Source organism: Didymella exigua (assembly GCF_010094145.1).
Source record: "Didymella exigua CBS 183.55 unplaced genomic scaffold M421scaffold_8, whole genome shotgun sequence".
NCBI classification, from domain to species: domain Eukaryota; kingdom Fungi; phylum Ascomycota; class Dothideomycetes; order Pleosporales; family Didymellaceae; genus Didymella; species Didymella exigua.
This window is the reverse complement of record NW_022984782.1, coordinates 881,794-904,080: the sequence shown is the minus strand read 5'-3', so window position 1 is coordinate 904,080 and position 22,287 is coordinate 881,794. Positions and strand designations below refer to the sequence as shown.

The 22,287-nt window shown below is 53.6% G+C and overlaps 8 protein-coding genes across 8 annotated transcripts; 5 read left to right on the top strand and 3 right to left on the bottom strand.

Annotated features, from left to right (window-relative positions):
• Positions 1-1,116: 1,116 nt before the first annotated feature.
• On the top strand, positions 1,117-3,280 carry M421DRAFT_418864 (uncharacterized protein). Its single transcript, XM_033591925.1, has one exon. The coding sequence runs from the start codon at positions 1,506-1,508 to the stop codon at positions 2,898-2,900; it is 1,395 nt and encodes a 464-aa protein (XP_033450810.1). The 5' UTR covers positions 1,117-1,505; the 3' UTR covers positions 2,901-3,280.
• An 885-nt stretch (positions 3,281-4,165) lies between these two features.
• Positions 4,166-5,916, bottom strand: M421DRAFT_418863 (Pkinase-domain-containing protein). Its single transcript, XM_033591924.1, has 2 exons — positions 5,672-5,916; positions 4,166-5,619 (listed from the first exon to the last, which is right to left on the bottom strand). The coding sequence occupies exons 1-2, from the start codon at positions 5,884-5,886 to the stop codon at positions 4,479-4,481; spliced, it is 1,356 nt and encodes a 451-aa protein (XP_033450809.1). The 5' UTR covers positions 5,887-5,916; the 3' UTR covers positions 4,166-4,478.
• A 10-nt stretch (positions 5,917-5,926) lies between these two features.
• On the top strand, positions 5,927-6,723 carry M421DRAFT_376779 (uncharacterized protein). Its single transcript, XM_033589813.1, has one exon. It carries the CDS (start codon positions 5,976-5,978, stop codon positions 6,582-6,584), a length of 609 nt encoding a protein of 202 aa, XP_033450808.1. The 5' UTR covers positions 5,927-5,975; the 3' UTR covers positions 6,585-6,723.
• Positions 6,724-8,787: 2,064 nt separating this feature from the next.
• M421DRAFT_418861 (uncharacterized protein) lies at positions 8,788-9,415 on the top strand. Its single transcript, XM_033591923.1, has 2 exons — positions 8,788-9,262; positions 9,328-9,415. Exon 1 carries the CDS (start codon positions 8,908-8,910, stop codon positions 9,208-9,210), a length of 303 nt encoding a protein of 100 aa, XP_033450807.1. The 5' UTR covers positions 8,788-8,907; the 3' UTR covers positions 9,211-9,262; positions 9,328-9,415.
• Positions 9,416-10,112: 697 nt separating this feature from the next.
• Positions 10,113-11,762, top strand: M421DRAFT_412823 (uncharacterized protein; the record flags this gene model as incomplete). The annotated part of the gene is made up of 2 exons (XM_033590435.1): positions 10,113-11,089; positions 11,183-11,762. The coding sequence occupies 2 exons, from the start codon at positions 10,113-10,115 to the stop codon at positions 11,370-11,372; spliced, it is 1,167 nt and encodes a 388-aa protein (XP_033450806.1). The 3' UTR covers positions 11,373-11,762.
• A 1,204-nt stretch (positions 11,763-12,966) lies between these two features.
• Positions 12,967-15,309, top strand: M421DRAFT_418858 (extracellular elastinolytic metallo proteinase precursor). Its single transcript, XM_033591922.1, has 2 exons — positions 12,967-13,591; positions 13,643-15,309. The coding sequence occupies exons 1-2, from the start codon at positions 13,238-13,240 to the stop codon at positions 15,194-15,196; spliced, it is 1,908 nt and encodes a 635-aa protein (XP_033450805.1). The 5' UTR covers positions 12,967-13,237; the 3' UTR covers positions 15,197-15,309.
• An 883-nt stretch (positions 15,310-16,192) lies between these two features.
• Positions 16,193-17,209, bottom strand: M421DRAFT_418857 (zincin). Its single transcript, XM_033591921.1, has one exon. It carries the CDS (start codon positions 16,975-16,977, stop codon positions 16,225-16,227), a length of 753 nt encoding a protein of 250 aa, XP_033450804.1. The 5' UTR covers positions 16,978-17,209; the 3' UTR covers positions 16,193-16,224.
• Positions 17,210-18,983: 1,774 nt separating this feature from the next.
• On the bottom strand, positions 18,984-22,171 carry M421DRAFT_58359 (glycoside hydrolase family 115 protein; the record flags this gene model as incomplete). Its single annotated transcript, XM_033595592.1, has 3 exons — positions 18,984-20,977; positions 21,048-21,608; positions 21,658-22,171. 3 exons carry the CDS (start codon positions 22,169-22,171, stop codon positions 18,984-18,986), a joined length of 3,069 nt encoding a protein of 1,022 aa, XP_033450803.1.
• Between the last annotated feature and the right edge of the window lie 116 nt (positions 22,172-22,287).

Below are 22,287 nucleotides of genomic sequence, written 5' to 3'. Positions count from 1 at the left end.
CTCCAATCAGATGGGATGGCGCGACGCCCAATCAGCCGTGCAGGACGTTGGCATCTGAAACGCGACAACGCGACGCAATGGAGCTTGTCTGCCAACCTGCTGCGCTCAGGAATAGATGCTGCTGCAGCAGTCGCTGTTGAGTTGCGCAAGTTGCACATGTCGCACATGTCGCGCATGTTTGGGGCTCAGAGGTGTTCTTAGTCATCTTGTCAGTCGCTCGGCTTCATCGCAAATGCGCTGAAATGCTAAGAGAGTTTAAGGCTGTAGGGCAGAAGGACCAGGCTGTGTGCAGGGCGCTAAACATTTGTGTGAAACTTAGCGTCGTGGAAGGAGTGGGGAGGCCTGCCGACGACGCTTCGACACCATTCACCGCGGGAAGTCCATTGCGGGAAAATCTTTGCTGGCGACGCGCCAGCGCACCGTCACCTATCGTCGCGTCGTGCAAGCCTTGTTCCTTCACGCTCGGGTAGCTTAGTACCGCCCAGCCTCGTTGTTTTTGTTCGCCTTACCCGGTTGCCGTGCAGGGCTCGCCCAGCGCTCAATTCAGCGGTCACGGCCACAAAATCGGCTCCGACAGGGCAGTCCGCAGGCTCACAGTGCTTGTCAGCAGGAGTGGAGATGCGCAAGTCATGATCTACGAGCGATCTAGATGGTGCCTAGTGGCCGGTGGCCGTGTCGTAGATCAGCGGGACAGGCACAGCTGTCACGCTTTGACTCAACACCAGAACACGTTCCGCCTCATGTGGCCGATAAGGCGACGAACTACCGGACCCGGTTGTACCAGAAGCACGGAAGAATATGCACTTGTACGCGCTACGCCGCCATATCGCTGCGGGCCCGGGTCAGGCTTGCTGGCGGCTACAGTTCAGGTCCGACGTTGAAACGCAGATCCAACATCCACACATCAGGCTCAAAGGTTTGAATGCGGAGTCGCGTGTAGTGGCGCGCTGTTTCGACACCGACTGTGTACAACTCTCCATTGGTCCTGGTCTCTTCCTGCCTTCTGGGCCTGAGCAGTGTTCAACGTTGCTCAGCGTTTGTCTCATCTCTGTTCATCCGTTTAATAAAGTACTGTGTCCGCGTGTACATCGGACTCATGTTTACACCGTGGTACGCCGTCTCTCCTCATCTTCCCTTCTCTCGCCCCCCGTTTGCGCTGTGCGTGTCGGTCTTCGGTGGCTTAATTTTGCACGCTTGCGTTGTTCTATTGAACAACAGTGCTGTCGCTGTCCAGGTGAAGGGGAACTCGTCACGTGTAACCTGAGATTGTGCGCTCATCAAGTCGTCGCCAAGGCCACATTGAATACTACTTCAGCGGCCGATAATTTCTCCCTGTCACCTTGTCTTCTTCATCGAACAACTTTGCACGAATTCGACGGATCACCGCACTCTTGCGACCGCACTTCACGGCTTCCGCTTGCATATCAACAACGCGTTTCGGCTGGACCAAATCGCCTCACCTTCTTTCCCCACTTGTAAACCAAAACAACAAACACAACTCCAAAATGCCGAGCATTTTCACAACAACACTAGCGGCACTGGCTGTTGCCCCGCTCGCCATGGGCCACACCTGGATCGAGCAGCTTCGCAACGTCGATGCGAAGGGCAACTATGTTGGCGAGTATGGCTACCCGCGTGGTATGATCAGCAAGACAGACGAGGGCTACACTGGTGACTCCATGAACTGGCTTCTACCGGTCCAGCCCAAGGTCTTCATTGACAACACCTCACCACTTTGCCACACATCACAGACCAAGCAGGAGCAGTCGTCAGACAAGTACCCGCGCCTCCAAGCAGTCGCCGGCGGCTTCATTGCCATGCGCTACATGGAGAACGGTCATGTCACCATGGTTGATCCTGCGACCGGTCTAGGCAAGCCCGAGAAGGGCGGCACAGTCTTCGTCTACGGCACCACCACACCCAAAGAAGACGAGAAGCTCGTCGACGTTCTCAAGTGGACCCAGGATGGCTCTGGTGGTGACGCACGCGGCGCGCTGCTTGCAGCCAACGACTTCGACGACGGTCGCTGCTACGAGGTCAACAACACACCCACCTCACAGGAGCGTCGCGTCTCTGACCCCAACTTCGCCATGGGTCAGGTCGCCGACGGAGAGCCAGGCAACTACCCGCTCTTCTGCGAGACCAACGTCCAGGTCCCCAAGAACGTCACCCAGGGCAAGGCGTACACAGTTTACTGGGTCTGGCAGTGGAACACCGCGCCTAACGTCGACCCCGGCCTGCCGGACGGCAAAGACCAGTACTACACGACCTGCATTGACGTCGACATTGGCTCTGCAGACACCGCGCTCGCCGCAGATGCAGAGTCTAAATACGCCCTTGGACCTCAGCAAGACGCCATGTCCATCGCCGTAGCTGACTTCGCCTCCCGCACAGCCATCATGACAGACCCGCTGCAAGGCGAGGTCGGTCCCATCTTCGGCTCTGCAACTGCAACCGGTGCACCTGCTACATCCGGCGCGCCTGCCAATTCTTCGTCTGCGCTTTCTGTGCCTGTCGCCTCGCCCACCGCGCCGGCGCTCACGCAGGTCACCAACATCCCGACCATGACTTCACGTCCTAGTGCTGCGCCCGCGCCTACTTCCAGCGCTGGCGACGACAACGCGGTGACTGTCACTGATATCGTCTATATCACCGTCACTGCTGGCGCGTCCAGCAAGTCTGCTTTGGCACCGACTACAATGATCACAACTGGCGCTGCGACTTCCACTCCCGTAGCTTCAGCTCCTGTCGCTTCGACTCCTGCAGCTTCGCCAGTGTCGTCTGCGGTAGTGTCCGGCACCGCGCCTTCGTCTGCGCTAGGCGGCTTTACCATGCCCAGCGGTGCGGCGAAGCGCGAGATTCTGCGCAAGAACGGCGCCAAGTTCCGTGGTATGTTGTAAACTGAGTTTTACGCATGCATTTTTTGCCTTTCTTTCCTTTCTTGTTCTCATGTACTTGTTCGTGCTCTGTGAGCATTAGACTAAGGGTGGCAGGCCACAGGTAGACGTGCTGGAATGTGCCCACGACGCAGGAGCACTATGACGACAATGTGGAGGGTATGATGAATGAGCATGAATGAGGATGGCAAAGGATAACGATAACGACCTGCATGGATAAGGACGGAGATACCCCTGCATACTCGGCGTTCAGGTACATTGCATTTTCTCGGCACTGGTCAGGACACTACGGAAACATACCCTGGGACTGGCGTTACATACATAGGTAGCTTTGCACAGCACTTTACTCAAGCACAAGATGGCTGTTGTGGCTGGTTCAACTTGTTCTACATCACTTGGCTCTTCATGCGCATACATGTCCCCTCTTCCTTCCACCTGGTTGTTTGAGCAGTCTTTAATTGAGTATGAGCAGTACACACGACAATCAGCAACTCATAAACCGTTCAGTCAATATGTCGCTGCACAAGACCGCAGTTTCTGTCAAGCGCTTCCGTCTTGCATACAGGTGCATGACATGACGATCTCGTTCTCACTTAGTGAACCGTCCTCCATCACGCAACCACCACGTGTCTCGACTTGCGAGTAAAGCGCCCGCAGCACAGAGCCTTCCTATCTTCAAGTCCCCCTTCATCTCAGATGTGCTGCATATACATACTGCCTCCCAGTCTCGACACGCACACAGTAAATTAACTGCGTCGATACTGCAAATCGTCTCACGGTTTCCCTCTGATCATACCACACCCTCACATCGTCAAACGGCCCCCCGATCTCAGATAACATATATATACGTGCCACCCTCACAGCCTCCGAGATCCCTTTAGTATATCGTGGCGGTGCCGCGAATCATATCACGGTCTCGGTATGGATGTAAATTTCGAACTTTCCCATAGTTTAGCAGTCTGACGAGAAAGAAGCCAGCTTTCACACACTACGGGACCAGTTCGCTGAATAGCCGGCCCGCATGAGATTCCAGGGTCGAGGGTGCAAGTGTATCTCCTTGATGGAGGTCAGTGCAATCGACAAGGGAGCCGACTACGAGAGAAGAGTGAACGCTGCCGCTACACTACTACGCCAGATTCACTGACTGATGAAGGCGAGAGAAGAATCATTCCATAAAAAGTCGATTATGTGCGTGACAGATGGGGACGACGAACGATTGACTAAAGTTTCAGATGTGGGGATGATCACCGGACCAAAGAAATGATGTCAGAACAGATCGAGGTGCTGAGCATTTCATTCGCTAAGCAGCAGCATGCATCTACATAGTCCAGAAGTATGCTGCTCCTCTAAACTATCCACATGTTCGGCCTTCCCTGTTGCAACCGATAAGGACAGAAACCACGCAAATATGCCGCAGGTGAGAGCAGATGGAAAGGGGTTTCCGATTCGTACTCAAATATCGATACTAGAGAAAGGGGGAAGAACGCCTCATGATGTCCGGGTCATATCCATGCCATTCATGCTGCCTCGAACAGCTGTAAATCAAACGCTTTGCCAATCCTTAGAAAGAGGTGCTGATGGCTATAAGCCGCCGGCTGTGACCTCGCCACGCAGTCCACTTCCCCCGGGCCCTTTCTTGCCACGGCGGCCAAGTAATGTGGCGTTGTCGAGGCTCAATTCGAACGCTCCCTTGTTCTTGACTTGTCGCTTCGCTGCCGCAGCGACGGCGGGAGAGTGTTGGCCGTAACCACGCTCCTGCTGCCGAGATTGAGGAGGAGCTGGTTGTTGCCGTGCTTGTGCAGCGGCCGACAGTGTCGTGTTGCGCATCTTCTGCTCCATCGTGGAGACATCGGCACCCTGAGACTTTGGAAGCTTAGCAGGTGGGTGCTGTATGGAAGGGTCATAAGGTACCGAATCATTACTGAACTCATCATCATCCTCGTTTTCATCGAGTGCGTTCAGCGAGTTGATAGCGTTGGCGCCGCGGTAGCCCTGCTTGAAGTTCTTTCTCCTCTTGCCCTCCTCTTCTTGCCTGTGCACGGCGTAACCAACGTCGAACACCTCTCGAAGGTTGACGGCACCAGGTGAACGGAAGTCCCTGCGGCCAGCGCCAGGAGACTCGAGATAAGCGTACTGCTGCTGCAGCTTAGGATCCATGCGAGATGCCGCAGGTGTCGCGAGGGGAGGAGCGTCGAGGGCAGAGTATGTTGGCTCGTCTGCCTCTCGAATCCAGGGATGGCTCAGGAACTGATTGATGTCGTAACGCTTCTCGGGGTCGACTGTAAGCAGGTGCGATACCAAATCCTGCGCAGATTTGGAGATATCGTCCCACCATGGTGACAAAAAGGTGTACTGACCGCGAGCAACCTTTTCTGTCAGAGTTTGAATTGACTCATCGTAGAACGGCGGGAAACCGCAGAGGAGGGTGTAAAGCACGCAGCCCAGTGCCCACATGTCGACGCTCTTGGAATAGCGCTCGTCCTTGACAATCTCAGGAGCAGTGTAACCGACGGTTCCGCAAGGTGTCATAGTCTGGCTGTCCCAAATGACTTTACTCAACCCGAAGTCGGCAATCTTGATGACACCGATACCTCCAGCACCCCTGCCCTTAACATATTCGCCCTCATCAGCCTTGTCTTCGTCGTCTGGTCCGCGGGGCTTGGGGCTTCGCGATGGAATGAACGGTGTGGGGTAGAACAGCAGGTTCTCTGGCTTGATGTCCCTATCACATGACGTCAGCATTCAAGAAGGTCTCAAGGATTTGGACTGCAAACCGGTGGACGACACCTGCTTCCTCATGCAGGTATTGCAAGGCTTTTGCGACCTGGATGATGGTGTGACGTGACAGGTCCTCGGAAAAGTACGTCAGGCGAACGATCTGGTGGAACAGTTCACCACCGGGGCATAGCTCGAGGACGATGTAGTAGTATTGCCGAGACTCGGAGAAGTCGATCAGCTTGACAATATTGGGGTGGTCGATTTGACGCATAATCTGTACTTCCTTGAGGATGTTTGCTCTCTGTAAGACATTACGTCAGCGCCTGTGCTGCTTATGTCGAACGGGGCAGGGGTCAGAGGATGATGCTATCGAATCGAGCAAACATCGCGTGTAGGGCTAAATCTCACATCGGCGGCTTTGGGTGTCTTGAAATCCGGATGCACATGCTTATCGCCCTAAACACGAGACGTCGTGTTGGTAACGTCCAAAAATCGCCAAAACTCTCACAAGTGCGATGTGGTAGGAAAGGAGCGGTGCCGACACTAAGAAATGGGCAGGAGAGGGCAGGACTGCTGGGTAATACTGACTTGCTGAGAGCTCATCTCGAACTTGCGGACGACCTTGATGGCCACCTCGCCCCATTGCCCGGTGGTATCTCGTGCTCGGTATACGTTGCTGAAGGCGCCGTCGCCCATCTTCTCAAGAATCTGCCATCGTTCAAGACCAGGGTACTTGGGCAGCTTGCCCTTTGCCTCACGTTCCTCGGCAACAATGCGCTCCAAAACCTCAGGATCAACTCCCTTACCCTGCTTGGCGGCTTCCTGCTTCTGCCTCTTATCGGCTGCTCGGTCTGCTGCGGCTCCGGCCTGTGCTGCGATGTTGCGGTTGTCGCCCCCAGCAGCGACAGAATAATCACCGTGGGGAGCAGCTGCATGATGCAGCGGCTTGTGATCCATTACCGGCTCTGATATTCCATGATGGACAGGCTCTGCTCGATGTTGCTGTGCGTGGACAGGCGAAACGCTTGATGTTGGCTCGGCATTTTGGCGTGCCTGCTTGCCATGACGCAAGAAGTTCTTAAAGTTCTGTATCGCAGCCATGCTTAGTCGTTGTGTGCAAATGTAATTATAACTCTGGCCTCGTGATGTTGGCGGGGTATATGAAGACACAAAGTGTTAAGAGAATTGCGATGAACAGCCGCGTGCAACTTCAGCTAGACTGTGTGTATCGCGTTGTAGGGCGGAATTATTCGTGAAGGAGATGGGAAAGTAGAAGAAAGGCCACTGGCTGACAAGGACAGAGGTCATGCAACGTGGTTGCCAGAACAAGAGAGCGCGCAAGGTATGACGCAGGTGCAGGCCCGTGCGCCTGCACCAATGACGACCCAAACGACATCATCGCAAGCAATAGACGATGCAAAGGAAATGAGCTTGTGCCGCCATCGGAACATTGCCATCGCTGCACATCGCGAGTAGAGAAGCAAAAGACTGGAGGGCATCTCACCTCAATTACGGGCATCTTTCTGCTCCGTCCAGTGCTCTTCGACGAATTATGCATTGGGTGCACGGTAGGCCTGCCGTGCTACGACGTGGCCGTCGACGTGTGGAGATAATGACGGCGTCTGCAATCGCGTTCCGTCTGGAAGATCTCGCAGATTCCCCTAGTGCGGTGCAAGGGTGTTCGGACGAGGCTGGCTCGCGATGGAGAGGTCGTTCGAGATAGAGATCAGTCTTGTTTGGCGCGTCTCCGTCTAGTGGTCCTTTTCTCGGAGGCTGGGTGAGCACGCTTGGATCTCAACAAATGATGCTATAAGAAGGGGGAAGATAGTAAGGAAGCACAACGAAGTGCAAACATAGAAGTTGCAGAGACGCAGGTGTTGCGAGAAGAGAACCGTTACATGTATATCTAGTTTTGCTTATTCGTCTGCTGAGGCGTCTCGGCGGCCAGAAGACGCACTACTTTCGCGCGAAGACTGCGCAACAGTGGATTGGCCGCGGATTCTGCGGCATAGCAAGTCCAAACGATAGATCATCGCGTCAAATTGGAAGCCTCATGCTTACTTCGTACAGACGGGAGGCCGCTAGTCAGAGTGGCTTTAGAGGGGCTCAAAAGGCCGTATCGCAGACCAAGGCAGCACCCATGACTGCGTCTGCCATGGAAGTGAGTGCACTACCTATTCCGCTGCGTGCCTGCGCGCATCCTCACACCACCAACTCTCGAGTTCAGTGATTCTCAAACGTCCCATACAGCCCATGCTGCGCTGCGTTCAGGGTCCAGCTAGCGCGGAGCAATACGTCACCTACGATCTTCTGAAACACATCGACCGCACGCAGCACGACCATTCGCAACACGGGAAACCTTGTGCGCATCATTCCTGAAGCCACGAGACAAACTACAAATCTGGGCTTGCGTAGCTGGGTGCAGACATTAGCGTCTGTCGGTTATCCTCCGCTGCTCTTAATGAATCTGGCGCTTGCTAACGCTCTTCATGGTGCCCAAGTGGGGTAATGAAGTATTGAAACTCTTTGATGACATCGTTCTCTGGGGAGCTTACCAATTGAAACCAAGCTTCACGGTCATCTTTCTATCTACTAGCTCGCTTCGTTGAGGCTCTGACACGTCTGCGAAGGGTCCAGCCGCGTGCCGAAAGCAAGTAACCCCTACCCATGATAAACGAGGCTGCTGGCTTGGACGTCGGACTGGGACGCTCAAGCTGCCGCTGGCCGCGCGTTTCTCATCCGAAAGGTCCGAAGATGCTAGGAGACACGTTCATGAGTGGGACACTTCAGGCTGTAGATTCCAGCATCTATAGACTCCTCCAGGCATTACAGTATAAGGCCAACGTCCAGGCTACCGCCTCATGCCCTCTACTTACGACGCACCAGCCTCACGAACAGCCTTATGGTGGAACCTCACGGAGAACATCATGGTCGGTCAGCATCTCGATGAGAATTGCACTCTTCACAAATTATTTGCGCAGATGCTCCGCACATCCAATAATGGAGCGACAGATGCTGCTCAACGCGCGACCGGCAACAATGTTTTATCGAGTCAGCAGGCCAGTATCATACCACCACAGTACCTCGCAAGCAAGTTCTCCTGCCTGAACCTGCTGTCCATTATAGTACTTATTCAATTATGCGCCTTCTCGTTCCTGGTAACTTTCTTACACTCTCACTCCCCGTTGATTTCTTGCTTTCTGGACACTTCCATGCAACACACCACTCCAAGTCTTTCCTTCTCTCAGTTATCACCCGACATCGCTTTTGTACAAACCATACGTTACTCAACATGCGCAACAATGCACAACCAACTGTGGACACATTCCATACACCGTACATGGCAGCGCGAGCCCTTTCGATACCGATTGGAATGGCTGCATCACAGCAGCAAAAGAGAACACGGCATTCGTATTCTGCATCTTATGATCAACTTCGAGTCTGCTTCTCACTGAAATTGCTTAGTAACACTTTCCTACCTCCTAACGTTGAGATCAAGAACCTCATGCTGATCGTATGCGCCCTCGAGGACTGGGACGACGCTGATATGTTCTGGCTGTCAGCGGAGATGGTCTACAATGACACTCTTGCCTAGAAAACCAAGGAGCAGGAACAAGTGGCGCTCAATGTTCTAGTCAAATTGCGCAGTGAGTCCGCTTCAAGAACGAGGTCGAGCTCGAGCTGTTTGGTGTTGGTACTGACGGAACGGCCGGTTACGCCGATTAAGCCCCGGCGGACGCCAACGGGGACGACGACAACAAGAGCGGCAGCATCAACAACTTAATCCGAGCACACGCATGATTATAACGTCACTTTAGGTTGCATATTGTGAAGGAGAGCCATCCTCATATGTCATACAAAGACCGGATGCAATCTTTGTGAATAGAAGGTCTCTGGCAAGAATATGAGTAAGGCTAGCCAGTTAGTAACCTCGTAAGGCTTCGAGAGACTGCATTTAGGTGTCTCCACGACACATCTAGGCCGCTTGATACCGGCCTAGTGCTATCGATAATCGCAAGCCGCACCTTCTTCGGCTCTACGGCTCTACGACAGGCGCCAGAGTCGGCTTCAAGTAATGCACGACAGATCGCAACATCACTCTGGCATATCCGCAATCGTACAATTCAGTGTAATGGACAGTATAGCGACAGTGCAATGACACAGACAGGCAAGTGTGACACCTGCAGACGGCGCAAGGTCAAGGTAAGCTGTCTACGTGCCGTCCTGTTCCTGTGCGCGTCTTCGTCTTCAGTCGCCTGCACGTGTGAACACCTTGCATCCGGTGCTACAGATCTCTGACAATTATAGTGCGACGAGGAGACACCGAAGTGTGATGCATGCCGTAAAAGGGGTCGTCCATGTACTTACACCTACGGAAAGGCGTCTGCCTTCGTAGTGCAGGATCCGAACCATTTGTCCAAGTATGGCAAATAGAGACTACCACCCATCGTGTACCCGTGCAATTTCTCCGAAGATATCGGCAGTGATCGCAGCTCAATGTCACTAGAGCTCAGACTGAGTACCCAAAAAAAGGCTGAGCCCGGCAGCGGGACCTTCCAGACTCTGGCGTCAGTGTCGATAGAGTACTTCTGGAAGATTGATATACCTGCGCATGTTGCCAAACTTCTACAGATCGCCATCACCACTGTTGATGCGCCACCATGCTCGGACATGGCGGATGTACTCACTGAGACGATGCATTTCGACTCTGTACAGAATATGGTTCTTTGTACTCGATACTGGATGCTACAGAATGTGCTTTGTGGGCTTACCGACACATTACGTCGGCACTTTCCCATTGAAGCGTCCCTTTCCTTACTGCCCACACCACAGATTGTGCGGCAGTTCGACACTGAAGCTGGTATATGTCTTGCAGAGTCTCTCGCATGGGCCGATTCAGTGTCTCAAAAACTTCCACTTGTCCCGCTACGCCTTCATACACCGCTGCAGATCTCAATTGGACCCTGGCATCGCATCATCCGGGAGACTGATACGACGTCTGCTACCGACACGAACCTCGAGCTGGCTCGAGCTGTCCGCATGAAGACGTGGCTAATAGACGAGTGTAACCGGATACATAAGCAGTGGAATGTCAGCACAGTGGACGAGTGTTCGCTGTGTGAAGCCTTGGACTCTATGGCTGGAGAAAAGATCCCTGATTGGTTACCTACACGCGTAAGGTTCGAGGCCAAAGATGGCGACATGGTCATCAAGTTTGACTGCAACAAGTCGACTGGTAGTTACCAAGATTGCTTCAGTCTGGCAAATAGCAACGCCATCTCATGCCAACCTGGACTCGCGGAGTCCGCATTGTTGACAACAGTGCCGCCAATGGCTGCATCCCAGCAATTCAGGAGATCAAAAATGACAGCGATGGGGGTCCTTGAGACCTCTGACGATGCAGCCTTTCCGCTGCCTGGTGCAGTCGACTTTCTCTTCCAGTCTTGCCGGAACCTGTGTTCGACATCTGGGTGGTGGCCTACTGCGGACACTCCTGAAGGATCCCTCAAGTTGTCCACATTTCCTGAAATACCTGAGCCCTTCGGCCCACGTAAGGTGTCAAGCAGGTGGTCACAAACTCCAAGATCATCTGGCGTGCTGTTGGACAGCACACATAAGACATCTGCATTCCAGCCCAAGGTCATACGAACGAAGGTGAGGACCGCCGTCACGTTAGATAACAGCAGAATCGATGGCTATTCTTCTCCAGCCGGGACGCGATCCAGGCCGGTCTGCGAAGTCGATGAGTCCTTCTGACAGTAGAAGGGGCGTGAAGTTTATGTCGACGGAATGAAGAGGCGGTGCACATTCATTACCTTCCGGCAATTCACTGTGTCCCAGTCGTAGCCGGTGACTGAAGCCTCTTGCTCGAAGCAACACGAGAAGGGAAGGTGCACGTCGGCTACACGCTCACCCAAAGTCCCACATCCAACTGGATTTGGCGATATTAGAGCGATGCAGCCGAGAACTAGCTGACGCCACCGCTTGCCACAATTCAGGACGGACGATGTTGGCATTAGTCAAAGGTCTCTGAGTCTTTTGGGAGGGTGGTTGCGCGCCTCGAGGTCACGAGCTTTGATTGCGCCGGGCCATCGCCAAAAGCTCTTGCTCAGACCCAGGAGGCTTCATCATGCGGGACGGCGCGCACGTCGTCGGTCGTCTCAGCCAAAAATATGTGGAGATCTCGTTTGCAGCTGGTAGTATTGGGTACCTAGTCGGGTTCGACTTTCTCCAGCTTGCTGGCATCGAGACCCAGATGCTGTCCAGCCGGGGGCTGAATGTGGCGGATCTGGTATCACAGGGTGCATGGCTCAGGTGCAGGTCTGCATGGGGTCTCGTGCGATACATACAAGATTGATCGTCGTGTCTTGGGTGCAGGGCGAATGACAAGATCGAGCGTGGCGGAGCAGAGCTGGGATGTCGTTCTTAGGTGCAATATAGAGGCAAAGATAGATCGGATGTCATGGAACGTAGGATTCTCGCAAGCCGGGTCAGCTTTACCAAGATGTACATTAATTTTGCAGCATGCGTATCGACGAAGCTTGATGGAAAGAAGTCTCTGGGAAGGATCAGGGGGTCGCACGCTAGTTGGTTAGGTTGCTTGGCGGAAGCCTCCGCTCTCACGGCCGCCTCTAATGGCGCATCTCTTCTCTCCATACCACGTCAAGGCGTCCACCTCCACCAATCCCCGGAGTCTTGCATGTCGCATCTCAATTTGTTCACCTAAGCGCCGTTGTCCTGCGCCCGCGTAGCTCGCGATTACGTTTCTTCGGAGCGGATCGCGGATTGGGGCAGGTGAACGGAACGCCCAGACTGACCGTCGACTATGGTGCGTCTGATGGCGAGATGTATTTGCGCGCACAAGATATGCTCATGCTGCGCCCTGCAGCTTGCAGCTCGTGTTATTCGGGTACCTGCAGTGGTAGTACCTTCGGTGCTTATCACCGCGTTCCTGAGTAACGTGATTTGAACTCTCTGTGGTTTTGTGGTGCTTGTCCATGCGCCAGTGTAATCATACAACCACGGGTACTCGGTCCTAAGGTTTTGTACAAGACACAAATTCACACCGGGGCGCCAGCGGTGACATCTCAGGGACGCCCATGCCATCAGGAGTTCCTGGCTGCCGATGCCGCCTAATCTCCCGTGCTGCTCGACACCCTCGCGAATAGGATTTTAGCTCTGCGCTCAGCCTCATACGGAAGGTCAACGGCGTATCTACTTGGCAAATGTAGATCACATAGTGCCCAGAGAAAATCTGTATGGGGAGTGACAGGGGTTTAGAATCTCCAGTACATGCAGCTGCCTAATTGGATCAGTTGCCAAGACCGCGACTGCCTCGTGAAGGACTATGATGCCGTGGAGTCCAGTAATGGCAGTCCGTGAGACCGTAAGCTGCAGCGCGAAGTAGGTAGCTTGCGAGACCACGCCGTCGTGTTGCTAGGTATATCTTCTCATGCAGTGGAGCAACAGTGGAGGAGTATAGGGGCCAATCTCCGGAATTATGGTCGGCACAAGCCCTCGCGGATGCAGGTTGAAGTTGTATAAGTAGTATCACCACGATCACCCAGTAATGACCAACCCCAGTCGTTCACTCTTCCCTCGTTTCAAGTCCTTTGTTCAAGATGCGTTCCGCTCTCATCGCCACCTTGGCCTCCGTGGCCGCCATCGGCGCCCATGCCCATCCTCACACCTCTGCCTCGCTCTCGAAGCGTGCCATTGACCTCGACAAGTTCCGTATGGTCGTCAAGACCGAGTACAAGAACGCTACCGAAGTCGATGCTGACCCTACCATTCCTACCTTGAGGACTCGTGCTACCCCTGAAGAGACTGCCACCGAGCTCGTTGGCGCTCAAGCTCCAGATGCTCAGTTCCGCCTGGTGAACGATCACTACACCGGCAAAAATGGTGTTTCTCACTTCTACTTCAAGCAGACTGTAAATGGTCTTGACATCGACAACGCTGATTTCAACGTCAATGTACGTTTCGCAATGGCCGCAGCCATTCACGCATATACTAACAAGTCCTAGATTGGCAAGGACGGAAAGGTCTTCTCTTTCGGAAACTCTTTCTACAAGGGCGAGATTCCTGCACCCAGCAAGAAGCGCGCCACCATCGATCCCGCAGACTCCCTAAAGACCGCTGTCGACACCCTCGGACTTCCCGTTGAGGCCGGCTCCGCTAAGGCTGAGCCTAAGGAAGGGAAGGAGACTTATGCTATTAAGAACACCAGCGGCAGCCTGAATGAGCCTGAGGCCAAGCTTGTGTACCTCATCGGTGCTGATGGCAAGCTCAAGCTCACCTGGAGAGTTGAGACTGATATTGCCACCAACTGGCTCCTGACCTACGTTGATGCCACCACTGGAAAGAGCGTAGAGGCTGTCGTTGACTACGGTGCGGATGACAGCTACCAGGTCTACAAGTGGGGTATTAATGACCCTACTGAAGGATCCCGTACCTACGAGGAGGACCCCTTTAATTCCTTCGCTTCCAAGTTTGGCTGGCACTCGGACGGTACTGACTGGTACAAGACAACTCGTGGTAACAACGCTATTGCTCACACCAACTGGGAGAACGACCTTACCTACGATGCTCTCCTGAATAATTCCCGTCCTGTTGCACGTGACCTCAAGTTCCACTACCCTCTGGACTTGAACGCCACCGACTACAAGACCTACGCCAACGCCTCAATCACCCAGCTGTTCTACACCTCCAATAAGTTCCATGATCTCCTTCATCTGCTCGGATTCGATGAGCGCGCGGGCAACTTCCAGGTTAACAATAACGGTGCTGGTGGTGTCGGAAATGACCTTGTCTTCCTGAACGCTCAGGACGGTTCTGGCACCAACAACGCCAACTTCGCTACTCCTCCTGATGGTCAACCTGGGCGCATGCGAATGTACATTTGGACGAACACGCAGCCTGTACGGGACTGCTCCTTCGAGGCCGGTGTTGTCATTCACGAGTACACCCACGGCCTGTCCAACCGTCTCACCGGTGGACCCAAGAACTCTGGCTGCCTGAACTTGCTCGAATCTGGTGGTATGGGCGAGGGCTGGTCCGATTTCTACGCTACCGCCATCCGTCTTAAGCCCAGTGACACCCGCAGGACGGACTACAGCATGGGCGCCTGGGTCAATGGCAACACAGCGGGTATCCGGAACTTCCTGTACTCGACCTCAATGACCACGAATCCCCAGACCTACAAGAGCGTCGAGTTGTACAGCCGTGTGCACCCCATCGGTAATATCTGGGCTTCTATGCTGTACGAAGTCCTGTGGAACCTGATCGACAAACACGGTAAGAACGACGCGGACGAGCCTTCCTTCGATAACGACGGCGTTCCTACCGATGGTAAGTACCTAGCTATGAAGCTTGTTCTTGACGGTATGGCGCTGCAGCCTTGCAATCCCAACTTCGTCCAGGCCCGTGATGCTATCATCGATGCGGACTGGGCGCTTACCGGTGGTGCAAACGCTTGTGAGCTCTGGACTGCCTTCGCTAAGCGTGGCCTTGGTGAGGGTGCGAGGTACCAGGTCACTGGCCGTCTGGACTCGTTCAAGATACCAAACGATGCTTGTTAATTGGGTGGGTGAATAACGATAACGATGAAGCTACATGACTACGCTACTTTTCCTGATTCAATGTAAATATTCTTCAATTGAGATTTTAATTCAAAGAACACTTTTCTGCTGTTACCAATATGTCTTCTGTTTGTTGCGGAGTATTGCCAGTTTTAGCGCAGATAGTGGCGAGTTAGCTCAGCAACACATGACCTGCCATCAGCCGGAGGCAGCAAGGTCTCCTAGTCAGAAAGAGCCGTACCTTTGCTCTACCTCTGATCCTTCAACTCTTTGTAGAACAGGTGAGGAATTCGAGTGTGTTGCCATTTCAATATTTGAATCAACATCGGCGCTCTTTCATCATTGCGTTGCACAGGGCCTCAGGCAGAGCTCTGTACAAAGAAACCAAGATTCTCACTTTGAACGAGAAATACCAACCGTAAGAACAGAATATTCACAGAGATGCCGATGGAAACCAGAGATGAGATGAATGAGAGAATAGGGCACATCCTGATATTTGTATCCAGCCGCATAAGCATGCCGAGAGATGAGGCGAGCAGACAAGCACTCAAACACTTTGCTGCAAGATTACATCAGCGAGGATCAGTAACGTAAATGATCTCCAGCCGGCGACCCGGCCAGGTAATAGCCACCAGGGTGCTCGCGGAAGGGCATGCAGATAAATAGTCCCGCCCCCGCGAAATACGTGCAGAACACGTACACACATTCGAAATTTCACAACTACACTCATAGTCACGCGTAAAAAATAATGTAATTGGCCATCCTCGTCCAAGAGAAAAGTTCATTCGATTCACAATTATCAGCATCAACACCTCGCTACGCTATGCATTTGCCACACTACAGAAAACCAAAGGTCCATACATCCCGCACGACAAACAGCAGCTACAGCAGAGCGCTTATTTGCCAGAACGGTAAGAGTTCCAGTAGCTGTAGATGCGGGTCTCCTGGCCAGTGGTGAAGCCAGTGAAGCAATCGCTAAGAATAGCATTAGTGTCAGGTCGTCAAGAGTGCGTCAAAAGAGGGATCACTTACTCGTCGGAGTAGTCCATGTAATTGGTAACAGGGTCAAGTCCAGCTATGGTGGGGCAGGTGTCGCGTGTGAGCTGGCATCCGTAGGCGGCTGAGGCCTCAGCAGGGGTGTCAGAGACGTAATCGCCAGAGCCCGTGCAGCCGCCCTGGAAAGTGTGGTACAAACCGAGCCAGTGGCCGATCTCGTGGGTGGCCGTGTGGCCAAGGTTGTAGTTTGTCTCGCTACCACCGGGCACAGTTGAGGAGCGAATCACCACGCCGTCGAGGTAGTAGGCGTTCGAGCCGCTTGTCACAGCCTGGGGGAAGTACGCGTATCCGAGGTACTGTGTGCCGGGGGTGAAGTACACGTTCAGGTCGGCGTAGGTGCCCTTGCGCAGCGCCTTCTTCATGGCAAGCTCGGCATTGTCGTTGGCGTAGTTGGTATTGATGGTCCAGTCGACGCCGGCCTGGGTGAACGAGATGCCGTGAGGGGCGAACGCGGTGTTTAGGACAGCGAGCTGCTTGTCGAGAGTCGCCTGGGTAAGATACCCGCCGGCAACAGAGTTGCCAGTTGCAGTGACGTGCCAGTAGACATTGATGCTGATGGTGGCGGCAGCAGCGAGACTCGACTCGCCGAATTTGGCCTCAGACTCGAGAATCTGGAGGTTCTGAGCGATCTGGATCTGCTCCTCGGTAGCGTTGGGGGTACCGCAGCTACGCTGGGCGGTCGCCGAAGAGGCGAGCAGGGAGAAGAGGAGGGTCCTGAGCTGCATGATGACGACTGGACGAGTCTGAAGTGAGGGAATCGAAGAGATCAGCTGCGAATCGATGCCATTTCAAGGAGGAAATTCAGGCATTCTTGTACTCCTTCCAGCCTGCGAGGCTTCTGGAGAAGCAAGCATATCACCACCAGGAACAGGCCGCTCCTCGCGACAGTCCGAAGCTTGTCAAGTCCACATGGTCTTCCAAGACGTCGACCTTCCCAAGAAAGCGTAAACCCGAGCGCAGCATCACCGGAACGATCCTTCCACTTTAACGGCGGATGGATCTTTCGCCATTCACCTGCTCGGTTGGTTGCTTAGTCGCATTGACGGTCAGATTCGTGGCGAACCAAAGCAGTGAAGCTTCTCTTGCTCAGGCAGGTGTCAATTTCCTCCAGTACCATTCGTCTTAGAAGGCTGGGTTTCAAAACACCATGGCAACTTGGCAGCGGCAAATGCTAGCTGGTAACGGCTAGGTAACAGCTCAGTTGCGAAGGAAACACGAAGGACGATTGGCGGCGGGACGCACCGCGTCTGTGGGGATGTTCGTATTCATCTGTCCGCTGCACTATCGCGTGCTCAACGGACTTGCATCTCGACCTGACTAAGGAGGACTACCGGGCTTCCAAGCCTCGCCAAGCAATGCCAGGGCGGTTTTGTAGGCTCGAAGAGGCATGTCAGTCGCTGGCACGAGCACCGTTATCTGCGAGAAAAGCTTGGGAGAGATAAGACGCCATCCTTGGAGTAAGGATCATCTTTAGCTAGAGCTTTCCTGCAGCCTGGGGTGATCGAGCAGAAGAAAGTGGCGACGGCAGTGCTGAGGTTGGAGAGTGAGGAATTGCGCTGGGATACCGGTACCGGTACCGTACCGGCATGTTTTGCTCCGAGATGCGCCGTAGCCGAGCGGAGATCTCTGGGCGGAGCGGAAACCGTCGTCGCTGGCAGCCTTCACCACCACAGTAAGAAAAGACACGGGAACCGTAGAAGAAAGAACTTGTAATGTAAGAGCAGCTCCGACAGCTAGCAAATCGTCGTTTTCTTTGCTCTTGAGGGAAGAAGAACTGTGTATGTCACGTCAGCTTGCGTCTTAGTCGGTTTTTTTCCTCTCTATCCATTGTGTGGCTTGCGCGAGACTCGAAGCTTCTCGACTAAATCAGTCTAAGGACCGAACGCATAGTTTTGATCAAGCAAATAACTAAGTACCGACAGTAATTCCCCCATTGACCCTCAAAATCTGCCCATTGACCCAACTATTACGAACTCCTTTGCGACAACCTCCGGATTCATAATGCGATTGAACGGAGTCTGACTCGAAATTCAGTCGACCAGCTCCTTGCTATTACCATAGAAGGAGAATTCTGTCGCCGTCGGACCCGGCGAAATGCATTTCACATTGATACCCTTAGCACGAGGTCTTTAGCCAGGATACATCCATCTGCTCAATCACGCCCTTCGAAGTCACGTACAGGAGGTATTTGGGCGTAATAGTCGAGCTGTTGCAAAGAGATGTTGAGAGGAGGATAATGTGGGAGCCGGGAGCGGTGTTGCTTTCGGCGAGGTATCAGCAATCTCATCTAAATCCAACCCACTAATCGGACAGTGCATATATGGGCCAAGAAATATGGGCATCTGACGTTCAAGTCCATAGTCCTTTGAAAACCGGCTTTTTCGGTTTGCTTCGGCATCTTCATCAGTGTGAGTGCGTGTTCGGGACCAGGATGTCGATTTGGTCGCCCCACGACACGGTTTCTTGGACTAGGCGCGAGATGTTCTGCACATCTGCTACGCATGCTCTGATGACTATCGCTGTATCACACTCGATCTGATAGACCGTCTTTCGCTGACATACTCCCAAGATGTATTTGACTTATCGGAGGTATATTCAGAGCATGTAGTTGTAGCATCGTGCTGGGACTAATCCTCAAAAGCCAGACAGGAAGGCACGCACACTTAGAGCTATTTGTGTTAAACAGAATTAAGTCATGATCATAAATATCATTAATCCACCTTCATCTCCCCTAGTGCCCCGTAATAGAGCTCCCACTCCCAAGCCTGTAACTCTCCGGCGGCCCATTGTGACTATACACTACGCCCCCCAGATCCAGCACAACCTTCTGCAGAATGACATTCGCCTCGACAAGCCAAACCTTGAGGGTATGTGTCCCTGGAGCAACAGCGCCAAAGTTCGTAGTGTTGTACCACGCATTCTGCGCAACAGCCGTGCCCCATCCGACAGGGAAGTTGGGCTGCGGCTGGTCGATCACGTACTGGCGGCGCTGCTCCGGCATATCGTCGATCTGCGTGATGTAGGCGAGCGGCTTCTTGGGGTCGATGTTTAGACTGGGAGATAGAATGAGGGTTACATTTAGTCCTCTTGCGGACGTGGTGGGGGTGAAGGTCAGGAAGTCGTATTCGATTGCGGGCGCAGTTGCCGACGTCAGACCTTCGGCGAGAGAATTATTAAGCTTGATGGCAGAAAGGGTGCGGCCGTACTTGGGCAGTGTAGCTAAAGACAGGTTGCCCTTGGGCGTAAGGCGCGTATAGTGCTCTGCTTCGAAGGCGAGCTGACCGGCGGACTCGACGAAGCCGGCGCTAAAGTTGGAAGGTATCGAGGTCTTATTGACCTGCACAATGACCTGTGGCATGCCGTACTGTGTGCCGTAATCGGTGCTGGAGGAAATGTTTAGGGTGCTCTTCTGGCCGAAGCCTGCAGGGACTTGGGAGAAGTCGACCTCGACGTAGACGCGGACGTCCTCGCCATCTGGTTGCATGGTTCCGGATGTCTGAGAAAGCTTGATGAAAGGCTCAGCTGTGATGTTCCAGTCAAAGGGCTGGGTGCCTACGGAGGCAATCTCTAGCCAGCGCTTCGGGGTGAAGGGTGTGATATTGGGCAGGTTCAAGGAGCCACCACCGTTCACGTGCCAGATGTCATCACCTGGAATAGTAGCATTGCTACCTTCAACGGCGACGCCGAGATCTCCAGCAAGGCTCCTTTCCCAAGTCTGTACCCAACGAAGGAACGGCGTGGACTGGCGCATAGGCTGCTGCCAGTATCCCTGGTATCCCAGATGGGTCTGGTCCAGCATGTGGTGCCACTTGCCGTTGAGAAGCTTGTGGTAGCGCTGTGTAAGGTTGTGGTCTTTCTTCATGCCATCAATAACGCGCTGCATCCACCTGTTGGCACTGGTCCTGCCCATGCCGCTGTAGGCGATATTCCTGGCCCCGGAGACTTGCACGTCCACAAAGTTACCGCCAGCCAAGACGCGGTGGAGGACTATCTCGTAGAAAGCGGGCTGCAGCTCTGTGGGAAGGGCATCATAGATATCTTGTGCTTTCTTGGCGATATTTTCCCATTGCGCGAGAATGCGATCAGCCTCTTCATAGTTGAGAATACTGTACGAGGAGGGCTCGACCCACTCAAACTTGCGCATGTTTGCAAGCAAGCCGTACTCGTCCAGAATGTCGGAAATTGTCTGAGCATGCTCGTCACCGAAGTTGCGTGCGGCGAAGTCTACCGTCCACTGTGGTACGGATGTCTCATCGTACGCGTCGATGTCGTAGGCAATATCGAACCAGTGGCTGATGGCAATCTCGCTAGGCTTGATGTCGCCAACGTTAACAATCCAAATTCTATCTGCATCCCGGTCCTTGGCCAGGCGCATCTGCTCATAAGTCTTTTGTAGCTGGATGGTGTCGATCCACTTGTAGCTGCGCGAGTCACCGACATAGTCGAAGTGGTAGTAGACACCAGCTCCACCAGATCTCTTCTTCTCGTCACCGACAGGCAATCTTCGGATGTTTTGGAAGTTATCCTCCGTCCAGAGAAGGGTAACGTAGTCGGGAACCTTCATGCCGGCCTCGAAGTAGTCCTGAACCTCCTTGTATAGACACCACATCTGAGGTACCTCCGAAGCATTGCCATGAACCTTGTTGAGAATGTCTTGCTGTGCCTCCACAACGGCTTCTAGCACACTCGTCTGAACGTCAGCAGACATCGCCGTGTCGTGGTAGCCTGTGAGATGTTAGTGTAATTACACATTGCACCTGTGTTCGGATTAGCAGGCGTCGCTAGATGTGCATACCTCTCATTCCAACAGTGACAACATTCTCGTAAGGTGCAGCACGTTGAGCGCCTTCATAGAAGTAGTTGTACAGAGTCGCGTTGTTGGTAGCCCACTGCCAACCAGATTCACTACCTTTGGCAACCTTACTCCACTCGGCAGTAGCTCGCACCATAGGTTCAGTGTGCGATGTTCCCATAACGATAGCGTATTCATCTGCGAGCGGCTGGTTGCGCGGGTCATCGACGTTGAACATACCATTCCACATAGCTGGCCAAAGATAGTTAGCCCTTGACCTGAGCAGCAGCTCAAAGACGTTGGCGTAAAACTCGGCTCCGAAGGGGCTGTTGCCACCGTACTTGGGGTACCTGGTGTTCGCCCATCCAGTCAGTGCAGGCGCCTCATCGTTGATGAAGAAACCGCGATATTTGACGGAAGGAGTCTTCTGCACCTTTACAGTGTTGCGAGCATAGACTTCAGCGTGGCTCTTAGCAGGCACGTCTGCGAACCAGTACCATGGAGAGACACCGATCTGTTCGGAGACATCGTAGATTCCGTAGATCGCACCTCGGCGATCGCTTCCTGCAGTTTTCAATACCTATATCTCAGAGAGGTTTATAGATTGTCTTACCAGCAATGACGAGTGCACGATCGGTTCCATTGAGAGGGTTCTGCACAAGCGCGCTGACGTATGCTTCCCACTGTCCTTCGATCTCGCTGACATCAAGCTTGCCACTCGCAATCAGGCCATCGATCAAGCTCGAGTTGCCAATTGTGCCCACGATGATCGGGGTGCCACTGGTACCGTTTGCGCTCGTGCCTGTGCTCCAGTCCTTGCTGATACCAGTAACGTTGAAAATCACTGAAGCACTGGCCATGGCTGTTCCAGTCGCGGTCAAGGTACCGTTGACCTTGGTCACTCGTCCAAAATCGAGGGCGAGGTCGTACGCCGCGCGCAGGACACCAGGCCAGTCTGCTGCATCAACATGGATGTTGGCGGGCGAAGAGCTGGTGGCGAGCAGAGAGCTACCACTACCGGCAGTGAAGTCAACAGTAGGTTTTCGGAAGCCCTCGACAGCAGTTGTGGGTGCAAAGAAGCATGCCGAGAGCGTCAGGCACAAGAGTCGGCGTGGCGAGAGCTCCATGGCGGCGGTCAGGTACAACTTAGGCTACTGAACCATCACTGGGGGTCTCTTGCCTCTTTATGCATGCGAAGATTTGGTGTAGGAGATATTAGCCAGGCCCATTAACATCCATGAAT

Excerpts from the sequence above, each read along its gene's own strand:
- M421DRAFT_418864 (XM_033591925.1), top strand. The coding sequence starts at position 1,506 with ATGCCGAGCATTTTCACAACAACACTAGCGGCACTGGCTGTTGCCCCG.
- M421DRAFT_418863 (XM_033591924.1), bottom strand. The coding sequence starts at position 5,886 with ATGCGTCAAATCGACCACCCCAATATTGTCAAGCTGATCGACTTCTCC. Across the intron at positions 5,620-5,671 it reads GAAGCAGGTGTCGTCCACCG|GGACATCAAGCCAGAGAACC; the intron begins GTTTGCAGTCCA and ends GTCATGTGATAG.
- M421DRAFT_376779 (XM_033589813.1), top strand. The coding sequence starts at position 5,976 with ATGATGCTATCGAATCGAGCAAACATCGCGTGTAGGGCTAAATCTCAC.
- M421DRAFT_418861 (XM_033591923.1), top strand. The coding sequence starts at position 8,908 with ATGCGCAACAATGCACAACCAACTGTGGACACATTCCATACACCGTAC.
- M421DRAFT_418858 (XM_033591922.1), top strand. The coding sequence starts at position 13,238 with ATGCGTTCCGCTCTCATCGCCACCTTGGCCTCCGTGGCCGCCATCGGC. Across the intron at positions 13,592-13,642 it reads ACGCTGATTTCAACGTCAAT|ATTGGCAAGGACGGAAAGGT; the intron begins GTACGTTTCGCA and ends AACAAGTCCTAG.
- M421DRAFT_418857 (XM_033591921.1), bottom strand. The coding sequence starts at position 16,977 with ATGCAGCTCAGGACCCTCCTCTTCTCCCTGCTCGCCTCTTCGGCGACC.